At 40.6% G+C, this 14096-nt stretch overlaps 1 protein-coding gene across 1 annotated transcript; it reads right to left on the reverse strand.

Moving 5' to 3' along the window:
* Nucleotides 1-61: 61 nt before the first annotated feature.
* LOC145466447 (uncharacterized) lies at nt 62-5560 on the reverse strand. The gene is made up of 2 exons (XM_081450167.1): nt 4124-5560; nt 62-3219 (listed from the first exon to the last, which is right to left on the reverse strand). The coding sequence occupies exons 1-2, from the start codon at nt 4716-4718 to the stop codon at nt 2000-2002; spliced, it is 1815 nt and encodes a 604-aa protein (XP_081306293.1). The 5' UTR covers nt 4719-5560; the 3' UTR covers nt 62-1999.
* Between the last annotated feature and the right edge of the window lie 8536 nt (nt 5561-14096).

A 14096-nucleotide genomic window follows, 5' to 3' on the forward strand; every position in this document is an offset into this window, starting at 1 on the left:
GCCTGAAACAAGACCGTCGACTCTTTTTTTTTTTTTTTTTTTTTTTTGCGGGGGGGGGGGGGGGGAGCTTATAGTCAACTGGTTCCCAGTCTCTCATTTTCCCCATTTCAGTTTTTCGACCTTTTTTGCGTCACACTAAAGGGTACCATGTACTGTAGCGCATTTATTTGGAAGAGTTGGGGGAGGGGGTAGCTGGTACCTTGGCGTTTCAAATCAATGGGCCAATGGGCCAATGGGCCAATGGGCCCCCTAATGTTGCAATTGAAGTCATGGAAACCTCCACTACTGGTCACCTCTCTACAACAGCCACTTTTTTCTGTCCCGGCAGACGGTCCAGAGAAAATAAAAAAATATATCTAATCTTTATTTACCCTCGGCAATGTTTATAGCACTAGTGGGACCGAGCAAACAACTGAAACAAATAATTCCAATTGAACATAACATTTTTAAGAATCCCAACTGGCCGGAGGCAAACCAGTTGGCTATTTACAAGCGTGGCCGAGGATTTGAACTCGGGACTACCGAGAACAAATCCGGGTGGTAGTCAGAGCGGGACTCGAACCCGAGACCGCTGAATTGCGAAAGCGACACGCTGACCACCGCTTCCGTTAAAGTTGAGAAATATTTTCTCATTTGATTGACGCTACCGTGATTAATGCATCAAATGTTAGGCAAACATAGTTCGTGTTCAGTTCAAGCTAATACTCCTTGTAATCAAGATCGTAAGACAAGTTAAGCTAGCTAAAATTCTCGTTGGAAAATCAAGACCAGCGAACGTTGGTAACTGAGCTGCAGTCTACTGATGTTGATAGTTACATTGTTGCGTAAATCAGTTGTGATTCTAGTGAGAGCTATAGATAGCTTGGCATAATCATTTGTGATTCCTTTCAATTGCAATTTAGTGCTTTCTTAATGTAATTATTTCAGTTGACCGCTTCGCTTCGATTCATATGAAAACGACCTGAGGTCACAAGATTAGGAAGACCTAGGAACTGAAACTAAAGAGTGTTCTGGCTTGGTGTTCGAGTGCGAACAACCCGAGAAAAGGAGGTTTTCCGTCACGAAACTTGATCAGTACCGTGCGTCGTTGGTCTCGGTTTCTGCTTAATTGAATTATGTTTTATTGATATATTTTTATCATCTTACTTCTTTATCTGCTACAACGAGTATTTTTGTTACAAAAAAATAAAATGTTGCACCCTCACCACCCTATAACGGCAACCTCTCCACAATGGTCACTTTCGTCTGTCCCCAAGGTCGCCGTTGTGGAGAAGTTCGACCATGGTAAAACGCATCAAATGTTTTCCATCCGCACTGTACTACGCCGGGAAAATTTGAAAACACATCAATCACCGATCAGGGAAATCACATGTTTATCGTGATCTCATCGTTTTCGTGAAGCTCCGTTTTGAAAATGTTTTCCTTCCAAGCTAAAACGCAAAGCCAGAGTTTTCAGATTCATCCGGTTTGAAGAGCACTTTCTTAAAGTTCCATTGATGTTGATTGATTGATTGACTGATTGATTGATTGATTGATTGATTGATTGACTGATTGATTGATTGATTGATTGATTGATTGACTGATTGATTGATTGATTGACTGATTGATTGATTGGCTGATTGATTGATTGATTGATTGATTGATTGATTGATAACCTTATTCATACACGGTGAAAATTCCCTCAGCACAATTTAAAAGTATTATATAACGGACATGTATGGTCGGTAGGCGTAACCGCAGAAATAAAAGTGCGTTTTCAAATTTCTCCGGGGTAGCAAGACTCGGAAACTGTTCGGGTACGTCAACGAGTATTTGCTTTAAATGATCCTTATTCCCGAACTGCTACTAACCTGCCATCGGGGGCTCTGTTTTCTCCCTCGCCCTTTCCCGTGCTTCCGAAAAAAGAACGCCTGATTACAGATTATGAGTAATTGATCATAAAAATTTCGAAAAGTCGAAAGTACAAAAGAATAGCAGAGCTGTTCATCAGTTCTTTGTTTCATACTGTTTCATAGTAATCGCTCTTATTAGCTTGGCTGTCTAGAGGACTGAGCTTCCATTCCAATGTTCTCTCAAAGCCTCTCAACATGGTGACACGACGACAGTTCAACGCCCATTTAAACGGAGACACAGTGTTCTGGTTTCTAGTGAAGTCGCGGAGATGCAGACCCAGTGAACCAACAAGAGATTTTACGGAGGGGATTTTATTTTTCCTTTTGAGGGAAGTCAAGTCTTTGTCGGTGCTTGAGGTCAGCAAGGAAGCACGCAGAAACATGAGAAATTCACTGGTTATGTTAAAGTACTCCACCACAGCTGACATCCCAGATGAATTTGCAAGTTCTGGATTTTGCGTGTCATGTAAAGCTTTCCGTATGAGGTCATCGATACCCCAAAGTTGCGGCAAAACATGCACCACTTCCGGCATGAAATTTCGAACCCAGTTATCCGTCTCGGTCAGCATGACTGCGTGAGGATTGGTACCGTTTAAGAAGCCTTTGAATTGCGTCAGTAAAACAGTGAGAGGGCAGTAATCCCACAGGTTGGAGGTGGTGATGCGGTCGTATTTGAGACTGGCAGGAAGAAAAGTTTCGATATTTAGAACGTCAGCCAGAATGAACTGGAATTTGACCTGATCTTTCTTCATTTTTCCAACTACCTTGTGTATGATTTGAGATAGGTAGATGCTGTACATTTCTGGTAGAGAATCGACATGACAACTTTTCTTGATGGCACTGAAATCCCAGCCGGTGAAAGGCAACACATCCATTGGTATGTTGTAATGATATTCAGAGATACTGGAAAGCCAGTGATATCCACGACCCGTTAAGGTGGGGTTTTGCTTGCTTAGCTCTTCAGCATTTCCTGTCGACGGAAAGATCCCCGTGTTGAAAAATCGTTGAGCCGAAACCCTGTGTTCTTTGGGAATGGCGTGCAAGTAGGTTTGTATTCCGTTCTCTCTCCCTGAATCACGTAAGATCGCTTCTCGTCTCAGGTTCGCCACCCATGGTCCCTTCCGCTTTGCCAAGCGTAGCCACGTGACCCAAACGTCCCTTAGGTTGTTCCACTGGTCAGCAGAAATCTCCATTACGTCTTCAGTGAGGGTGTGCAGTTCGGTAGTGACGAGGTCTTGAAGCGCTGACAAGAGCGAAGAAAAGTCTTCTTCGGAGATACACAGCGAGTACCAAACACGAATCACTGTATGAGTTACATCAGCCCCTCCTATAATCAGTCAAACATCAGCTGTTAGGAGCTCAACCTCGTTCCCAAGGAAACGCCTTGGGAGCGAGGTTGATTACATAAACCGCCATCCCGGAGTCGGCTAGCACAGTTTGCCAGAATGACTTTTTAGCCCAGTATTACCAGGCTCCTGGTATTACATGATGACGATAATAACAATAATAATAATAGTAATAATAATAATAATAATAATGATAGTAATAAATATAATAATGATGATGATGATGATGACAGTTAATTTTACGAGGGTAACGTTGATTACTGATGACTCAGTAGTTTACATAATGGCCCCCTCCCCCGTAAGCTAATCTAAAACCAGAGCGTAAACTTAAAATACATACTAATGAATTGAGACGAAATTGAATTACTAATAAAAAATTGAATTACTAATAAACACGAGAAGCACATGAGCAGTTTGTTGCCCGCTTAGCCAGGCTCCTGGCCCGTGGTGTACATGCCCGGTTAGCTGGCTGGCATACTTGGGTCTTCTAATGAACTAAAGCATACTATATTTAGAACTTTTCTTTTTGCATTTGCTCACATTTTATAGTCATTGAGTGCCGAACAAAATAGTGCATTGGAACATTTTAAAAGCGACCGAAGATATATGCAGACAAGTAGGAAAGTGGCTACCTAGCAACAGAGACAAGGAGCAATCTTAATACTGAGTGACAGGAGCATATTCGCTCTGAATAGTGAAAACAAATTAAGAGATACTGACGAGAATTATGTAATAGTCAAGGATGGGTGTTAAGTTGTAAAAAACGTTTGGAACCTGCTGAGTGAATTACGTACAGTTAGTAGCTGCCATCTACGACTTTAATTCACTAGTAAACTCAGCGGTACACCTGAACTTGGAACAATGTTTTAGGGATACTGTTCATACCTTTGTACAGCATGTACAGTAGCAAGACTGTTCTGGCCAGGGTGCAAGGACAGATGTCGTTCAACACGAACGTTACTTGTTGTTTATAAGCATCAGGTAAAGATGCAGTGGTCAACAGAACATTCCTGGGATCACCGACTCCACACAACAACAGAGCAAGCGGGCTGGAGTACTCCTCTCCTTCGTTCATCGACAAGTTGATTAGATCCACAGCCGGTGTATTACCCCAGTAATATGTCGCCGAGAGGCCAGTGTTCAACTCCTTCATGTCAAGGAACTTCTTCATTCGTTCAACTAGTTTGATTGTTTCCTCCGACGTTTTATGGCACGATGACCTGTGTCTTGCCCAGTGGTTCCTCTGGCATTCCACGTTGCAGTAATAAACTTTCAGGCAGCTGGAACATTTCATCATTCCTTCTCGTTCAACACCGCAGCTGGAACATTCCGTCTTCAGCACAGCGTCATCACAGTTGGGTTCATGTCGCCATTTGTCTTGTTTCTGACATACCTTAGAACAGTAGAAGGCTACGCGGCAACGCGCACACCTTTGAGTGCAGGGTGCCTCACATCTCCAACAGTAACCAGCTCTGATCATTGCTGATATCCACGGGATCGTTAATCAACTTAAGATTTCCCTTTGCAACGATTAATTTAGGTGACCTCTATTAGGGAGAATAGTCACTTTACAAAATGTTGAAGTATTTTTAAAGGACTGACTGCAACATCCCAATGTTGGCTGCAAAAACGCTTAATTGATTGTTATCAGTATCATCGTTGTTTTCTTGCAAATGCAAAGCTATTGGCTACTACTTATAAATTAATGTATTCTCCTTTTCCGAGAATTTGCAAGATCATGTCAAGTAATTACTGCGTTACGTGACCAAATAGCTCAGTATAATCAATCCTACAAGTTTTAACCCGGAAATGATCTAGATCAAGAGCGATCAAGAGAAGGGTATCTATTGAAAGCTTAACTAGTTCATTTCTTTCCGCCGAAATGTAGTGGAACGAAGTGCTTTGTCCCAGATCTGTGAACTTCTCAACTACCTCGGTGTTTCTATCCGAAAATTCCAAGAAGAGCGATGGCGTCTTCTGGGAATTTACCTCAATTAGTGGTATTTACCATATGAGCATATATGTGGGTTATTATTGACCAAGCGTGATGTCAAATGGCTGGATATTGGCCAAGCTCTTTCCGTGTGAACGGACCGAGACGGAGTCGAGGTCCACATGCATAAACACGCAAGAAAAAAAAAAAAAAAAAAAAAAACGAGAGAAATATCCAGCCATCTTTGGTCAATAAAAGATTTATTATGTGGGGACATTTTTATTCTAAGGAAATTCTTCTTGAGGGACACAGCGCGTGATCCCGAACTGGCAAAGATAGCCTCATCTTTCCCTCACGGGTAGCCAATAACAGCGCAGAATTTGAATAAACATATTCATTAAAAACTGGATCATTGGATAGTGCAATTCGAAAGTTTTCATTGGCTTAGCCATCATGGGTTATGAGCCACTGTACCATGCTCTACAAACATAGTAAGATTACGCGTGATTTTTTTTTGGCGTTTCTATTTTTATTTTAGTTTAGTTTTCCATATTTTGGGGGCGTTTTCAATAAAAAATTATTCCACTCGCGCTCCTTGGACACGAGATAATAGGGACCTTACGCAAAACACGACGGCAACGGCAACGAGAACGTCACCAAACAAAAGGTTTAATGAGGAGAACAATGGCTGTGCACGTGCATTATAATTCTTGGTACATTTCTTTGCCGTCCTCTGCAAAACATAAACGTGAAAAAACCAAATTCTGCGTTGTCTGGAGAACGTGAACCACGACGGCTAATTTTTCGTATTTCTATTTGGAACTGAACGTATCTGTAGCATATTCGGCAGGGGCAAGTTTTAATACCGACAAACACACTGAATAGATCTAAATAAATGAGAAATTCCAAAGTAAAATAGAAACACATTTTTTACTAGGCGTCGTCCTCGCCGTCGCCGTCGTATATGCGTAAGGTCCCTAACTATAGCCAACGAGGCGCCAAGCGCCGAGTTGGCTCTTTATTAGACTGTAAAACAGTCGTTTTTGGATCCTCCGACCCTCGCGTGTGAAGCGCGCGAGCCTCACACGCCCGTAGCGTCTCTCCCCATTCTCCTTCGCCGTTTTTACATTCGCTTCAGACCTTTCGTTCGAATATTTACCGTCGCCCGCACTCGCAAAAAATACGACTGTTTTGCAGTCTAGCTCTCTATCATCTCATATCCAACGAGCGCTAGTACTGAAACTATTGAGGGACTCTGGGAGGATGAAAGTGTCAGTATTGTTGCACAGATCTGCGAATTGCGCTGTAACTTTATACAGACATTAAAGCACAAGTGGTATTTACAGTAATTGTTCAGATCCAGAAATGCGGCGTAGCGCAACGTAACACCCTTAAGGAGAAGGTCACCCCCAAAAAACTATATTTTTTGTCAACGCTAATAAAAAACTTCGCACTAAGTTTAGCCACTCACCGAACTTTCGGCCTCTGAATTGGAGGTTTTCATTACGAAATTCGTCTCCAAAGAAGCCCAAAAATCGACATCGTCGCCGCCATTTTGAAAAAACACTCAGCAGCCAGGCCGCGTTTTCGTGACGTAATTCCGCCCAAGAGATTTTGTTCAAATGGCTTCCGACAAGCCTTTTAACTACCACTCTGGGTTATGGCTGCTCTGGCCAAACATTTGAGCCAAATGTATTTTTATTTTGAGCCAAACATGCTCCAAACTCCGAAAAGATAGCAGTGTGGATAATCGCTTGGAAGAAATACATTTTGCCGACCTTGGGAAGGATGCAAAGTCAGTTGTAGGTTTTTCTCCTTCCTGCCAATTCCGAGTCGGACGAAATTACGTCACATAAACACGACTTGGCTGCCAGAGTACAGTTTCAAAATGGCGGCCTCCGAAGTCGCTTCTTTCAAAACGAATTCTTCAGGATAGCAGGCACATTAGAGGCTGAAACTTCGGTGGGTGGAAAAGCTGAATGTTTACTTGCTATAGGCGAAGAAAAAAAAGTAAGTTTTTTGGAGTGGACTTCTCCTTACGATCATCTTGGTTGTTTTGCCGCAATTTCTTTTTATCGAGGTTTTTGATATAACGAACCATAGATATAACACACCAATTTCCCCAATCACTTGGCGCTTCGTTAAATCGAGGTTCCACGGAAAAATGAAAATACTTGTGATTACAATAAGGTGCCTGTCCAGAGTGTGCCGTTATCATCATCTTTTTCGTTTGTTTTAATTTTTTGCTTCACCTAAAGGGGGGTGGCCCGGGTTTGAAAAATCGCATACACATAGCAAAAGATCTGTTATTACGATCTTTTGCTATATATATGCGATTTGCTGTGGCTCTTTTGTTTTTTAAACGTCCATCTCTAAGCGTTTGCTCTGGAAGGATTTACCAATTTTAAGACCGTCTACACCTGATGTTGTTGAAATGGTCAAATTTGCTTGTTGGCTGATTATTCTCCGCTTTTAGGCCCTGGTTTAACGCTGTACTTTTCGCCGTAATTAATTCATGTGGATCTAACTTTCCCCATTTTGGTGGCCATCTCTTTTCAGCCTAGCTGTAAAGATTACTAAAGCTCCTTCCACACTTCGCCGGAAAAATTTGGAAACGGCGTAAACGTATGTTTTCTGTCCACACTACACCGAAAAAATTTGAAAACGCAGCAATCACTGGCTGTAGAAAAACTTGAGAACACCCTTGAGAGTTAGGGTTAATCTCAGGCTAATTATCAAGACGTCATCAATTTCGTAAACCTCCGTTTTCGAAATGTTTTTAGTAAACACTGAAACGCAAAGCTGCGGCGTTTTCAAATTGCTCCGGTTTGAAGAGCGTGTTCGAAAAGCTGCGTTTTCGATCTGGATTAGAGTGGACGGTAGGCCTAACCGTAAAAATAAAGCTGCGTTTTGACATTTCTCCAGCGTAGTGTGGACTGGGCCTAAGGTTGGCGTCAAACTATTTATTCGGTTGTTTTAACAACGAAACATACACTTCAAGTGAGGTAGGTTTATTTTCATTATTCATGTTTTATTATTTTTTACGCTTAAGAATAGAACCATTTTCCTATACAAATCCTTATATTTCGACTGTTGCGTTACCTCAGTGCTAGTATATACATAAAAGGACGCTACTTTTACGAGCTTGGGGTGCCTTTGCTTATTAAAAGCGAACAGGATTTGCTATTTGACACTTACACCTGGTGACTTGCATGTTGAGTTTGCTGGTTGTTCAATTCATTTGGTTTAATTTGGTGCGTGAAATTCTTTATGGTAAATCTCTTTACACGTTATTGTTGCGAGTAAATGATTTTACATACGTTTTATATCAGGAGCTCATGTTTTAGATACATTTCATTCACTCTTTACATTCCCGAGTTTGCTCATAGAACACTCAGTGATTACTTCTGAATCCTAATAAGGAAGTATTTCATGTTAATGCTATTTTACTCGATTACTCGTTCGATTCCTATTTACTTCTTTGCTAAGCCTCTGACCAGTGTACATTTCTTTATCATTTTAATGTTGCCGATTTGCCCTTTAGATCTCATATATCAGCAACAGGATTATAAATTTCAGAGGTATCGTTGATCGTGACGTTTAGCGGCCGGGTTAGCGGTAACACCGTTCATTCTTGGATCTGTTTAGACCTTTTGTTTATTAATAATTATTGTAGCGAATACACATTTATTCAATCCTCGTAACAGCTTTGTTTAGAACTGTGTATATTAATATTAAGACATTGGAATGAAACCGCCGAAAAATGTAGGTATTGTTGTTCTTGAAATAGCGTGATTCGGCTTGAAGCAACCACTTAAAGTGTTCAATAGATCTGAAACACACTAAACTAAATAACCTCCTGGCATAATTAAGCGTTCAGACAAATGGAGCCTTGGTTTACAAAAACATTTGCAATTGGGAATTGCGGTACGTGTATGAAACATCGAATTTCAATCGCAGAACACTCTTCAGTCGCGAACTACATTGAAACGAGCCAAGTCAGACAGGTTGTTATTCTTGTTTACATGGTTTTGTTTTCTTGACGCAAGTAAGTCTCTTCTTTAGAAGGGTGTCTGCGCTGGGTTAAATCAGACTGGTGATTATAAATGATTAATTATTGCTGTACAATAAAGATCTAGTGACAAATATCTTTGGTTAAATATCGACACTTTAAAAGCAATGAAGTTAACAAAAAAATCCATTTTTTCGATCTTAGCAGTGTTCTGACAGCCAATGGATTCGGAAAATTGGATAATAAAAGAATTCATAACGTTAGTAAGCTATGATATAATAACTGCCATGTCCCTTCTTTGAGTGAGGTGCCCGTCGGAGTGAGCACTGTGGTGCTCATGTAGTTGTGGTCCTATTGCACTGGAAAATCAGACCGCAACCAAATGATTAACCCGCATAGCAAGCTTTCCGTAGGAGAGTGCGAACGAGTAACGTTTGGTTGCGCGTAATATATCCTGTAGAAATCAGTTAGTCTACACTAATTATCACAGTCTGTCAGTTCAAAGTCTGGTTATATAGCAATGCAAGCACCGTAAGTATTGTAAGTAGGGAATTTTTTGTGATTACCGCAAGGTTTGTAAGTATTGTAACTATACTAACCATCATCACTGAAAAACGTTTTTATGCAAGAAAAATTAATACTTCGGTTCCCCTTTGATCCTGGCTTAGTGTTCATCGGCTTTCGAACAACTCGGCCTGAAGAATAGAAAATATCGACAGAAAACTCACTGACAAGTGACAAAACCGAACTCAAAATTCACGCTTATCCCAGTTTACCTTCACTGGAGTAAATCCAGCAAGGCAGCACGATAGTGATTTGAAATAACCGAACACGGATGCATGGCGATTTCTTTCTTACATTTTCTGTCAATGAGGCAAAAGAATTCACCTTAATAGAATGAATCATGACTTCCCTAGATGTCGGCGGATGTAAACAGTCGCTCGTCAAATTCACACCGACTGCAGCAGAGCCTCCATGAGTCAAAATCTACTGTCTCCTAGTACGGTTATTGTTTTACTCTGTACGGACTGATCCAGGTCCAATCGGCATTGTGGGCATGCAACGTAACAGTGCAGCCCGAGGAACTAAATTTCTACCCTGGCACTCAGCTTTACAAATACAATTTAGGCAGATGTAGTCACAAACTATTTGCTGTTATTACATTTCTATGATACGTCCTCGTGGTGAAATATCGGCCACTGCCAGCAATCTACTTCCAGCGAGAAGCAAATAAAAGGCCAGAGGCACGCAATTTAAGAGAACAAAGCCGCCTCGCTCGCCGGTTTTTCTAGTACTCACCCGCCATTTGTTTTCCCGCCAATAAAATGGCGGCGTAGTGTAACGAAAAGACGCGGCATCTTTTCGCTACCTCCTCGACGAGCCAAGCTCACTTCATTTCGCTTTATTATACAAGGCAACCCAAGTGAACTCAGTTTTTCAAACGCGAGTTATAGAATTAGAATTTTCTTCCTGGATATTCCAGTAACCCACTTTTTGTTGGACTTGTTGAGTTGCGCGCGATGTGTTATACAAAACACCAGCTTTTCTCGCCGGCAATCAGCAACCCGATAAGCGATGACAGGGTTCCAAGCTCTTCTTTATTCGGCCTATTTCCCGCGTTGCAAGGCAAAAGATCGATACTTAATTTTTTTTTCTTTTATCTATTTGCTTACTACATATAATACTAGTTAACTTACGCTACATGCAACACTTACGGATAACTACTATAATAGTATACTTACAATGCAGACCCTACATACAATACGCATATTACGGTAATTACAATAGTTTGAGATTACTCAAGCTCAAAATTGAAGGACAAACAATAGAAACAGATAAACTCACCCAAAAGTTAGAAAACCCAAATCAAAATTCTCGCTAATAATGAGTTGGTTTAATCGGTCTTTGAACAACCCGACCCAGTTTTCATTGATCTCGGCTCGGCAACAACCCGCATTCCCGAACATGCAGTATTAATTAACTTAACGCCAGAGTGTTGGCACAGATTATAAGACGCTTGCAATTGTAGCTAAATGAGAATTCCTGACTGCTTATTTCACCCGTGTTTTAGTGCAATTTTCCTTAGGTCTGAGTTTCGTTCTCATGAAAACCGAGAGACGATGGTCTCTTGCATGAGGAACCACAACATTAAAGTCAATGCTTCGAACCGAAGCTTTCGAGCGAAAATCAGATTGTCTTGATTAGCTTAGATCAAATGAACTAACTAAGCGACAAACCAAGCCACAAACAAAAACGCTGAAGTGAGTTTTTTTACACTTCTTGTTTGCTAATGGTAGATAAGGATTAGGTCTAAAACTAAGATGCTAACCCCAGTTCAACGGCTGGATACACTAGGCGATTTTGTCAAAATGTGTATTCAGCCGACACGCAATACAAATGGCGTTTTGTCATCTACATTTATCGGTCTTGAATTGCTTCTGAAATTATTATATAAGCATTGATTTCGTCGGTCATACTAATACTGAAGACACCTTCGCAGACGTTACATATAGCTGACGAAGTTCTTCTATTTAATGATTCTACAAGCAGAACTGAGGGCGTGTTTTACCGTGTTTGTAAGGGCGAGGAAAGCTCAGTGAAAACGTAAGCCTAAGCAACTGGACTATGCACGGCAGTTTTTAATTATCAAATAAATGTAACTTTACAAGTCTTGGTATAAGTCTGTACGAACGATGCAAGATGTCTATTCCTACTACGCGGACGAAAAATATATTTTAAACGCTTCAATACTTAGACCATGGTTGATTGAGTCAGCCAGCCAGCCAGTCAGTCATGTCAGCCAGTCAGTCAGTCAGTCAGCCAGTCAGTCAATCAGTCAGTCAATCAGTCAGTCGGTCAATCAGTCAGTCAATCAGTCAGTCAATCACTGAAATTATTCATTTCGTAATCGGGCAGAGAGCATAGTGGCTAAAAATCGTAATGTAAGGATAAGAAGGCGTTTTAAAGTTTTGCTCATTAAAGTTGAAATTATTTCTAGTTGTAAACTTCAAGGAGCTACGTCACGGGTTAGGCATATTGAAAAGCTTAGCCTCACTTTTTCAAATTCATCGTTTGTAATCCGTGTCAATCTTCTCGATCCTTAGCGGTCCTTGTTCCTTTATGGTTTATTATTGTCTCTTTGGTGCTTTTCTATCTTATTACACTGTTATTTTCAGGTTTCCTACCATTTAGAGGTAATTTTGTATGTGGCCAAAATAACTCAAAACACCGTGACTGAGCCCGTTTAAGTTATACGTCAACATTTGTTATCTTATTACATGAGCCCTGTGATCATGGGCGCTTGTTTATAATGATCCTTGTTCCGCCAGTATATTTATTTACAGGTATTTACTTGCCCTTTTACGGTGATAAAAAGAAATAAATTTGCTAGTTTGCAGTAAGTTTTCCAGATTGGTCTTAAAAGTAAGCATATAATCTGGCTCAATTTTGTTCAGTGGCAAGTTGTTCTGACAGTCTCTCACACATGCAGCCCTGAGGAAAAAGAAAACTAGTGGTAATTTGCTAGGTTAGAATACCCTGGGGCCCGTTTCTCAAAAGCCCCGGAAGCTTTTCGGGCCCGTAAAGCTATTTTTAGTTCATCTGTATCGAAAAACGGAGAAGTGCATACACCTGAAACTTCTTGTATGAAGGGAAGCTCTGTTCATATCAAGAATAAGAAAACGTGAATAAAACGTCTCTATAATCATAATAAGGGTCGAGATTTTGCTACGGCTTTCCTGGTGCGAAAACTCTTCGGGACCTTCGAGAAATGGGCCCCAGGGTCGGGTTGTTCAAATTACAGCCCGATTAACAACCCAAGATTAGTGAGAATTTTGATTTCAGTTTTGTAACTTTTCGATGAGGTTTTCTGTTTCTCTTGTTTGTCCTTCAGTTAATTTGAGCTAACGTGATCTCAAACTAATCAAAGCATAAGCAGTCAAAAACGTTTTTATACAAGAAACTTTAATACTTCGCAGTTAACTTTAAGTCCTTGCTTTGCGTTAACCGGCTTTCGAACAACCCGACCCAGCAAACGAGGGTTTGTGTTGGAAGTGGCGCTGACGTCCCGGCTGCGGGCGCGTGAGGTAGTCGACCATTTAAGCCTACAGTGGGAGAAGAAGCTTATATATTTTATACAACATGTATTGTGAGCCTACTCCTTTTCCTTTTAAATTCTAAAGTTTTCCAATTTAGCTCTCGCAGTATCTCAGTAATGTTCAATGTCTGTCTTCAGTGCGGTAGCAGTTTAGAACATATCGTAACGCTCCCCTTTGCACCTGTCTCAACCCAGTTAACATATAATGCGAATTCCACTATCCACTGTACTGAATGAGTACAAATAAAGTTGTTGGTGTTGTTCGAGACTTTAAAAGCAACAGATATAAGAGTGGGTGAATTACTACGAAGGTTTCTTTTCAAAAAGCCCAGCGTTTTATTTGTTTTATATTTTTGGCGATATTTATGATTAAAATTTTTGAGTGTTCCACCGAAGGTCTGATGTAAGTGCCACTATTGCTGAGTTAACAGACCGGCGAGGATTTCTCCATGTAAAGAAAAGTAAGGTATAATGTCAAATTACTGGGTCTCTGTTGAAGGCTACACGTATAAGGCATGGCACTGACATATCTGTTCGGTTTAAATGCATTTTAAAAGAATAATTATCCGACTGCAAAAGAAATCGGCCGCAATGAAGAGGTCATCTGAAGTACGGAATCAATCGAAGAAAATCTATATGATACTATACGTTTTTCTATCGATTTTTATTCAGTTATCATTGGCCATTTTCCTTTCTTCTCCAAATGCGAAATTTTAAAGAAATTGGCCGCAATAATTGAAGAGGTCCTCTGAAGTACGGAATCGATCTATATGTTTTTCTATTGATTATTATTTTATGATCGTTCATTTTCAAAGAG

The sequence above is a fragment of the Orbicella franksi genome, chromosome 13 (assembly GCF_964199315.1).
Source record: "Orbicella franksi chromosome 13, jaOrbFran1.1, whole genome shotgun sequence".
In the NCBI taxonomy this organism is placed as follows: domain Eukaryota; kingdom Metazoa; phylum Cnidaria; class Anthozoa; order Scleractinia; family Merulinidae; genus Orbicella; species Orbicella franksi.

Coding starts and splice junctions, on each gene's coding strand:
- LOC145466447 (XM_081450167.1), bottom strand. CDS start 4,718: ATGATCAGAGCTGGTTACTGTTGGAGATGTGAGGCACCCTGCACTCAA. Junction 3,220..4,123: donor ACTGTACATGCTGTACAAAG/GTATGAACAGTA, acceptor GACTGATTATAG/GAGGGGCTGATGTAACTCAT.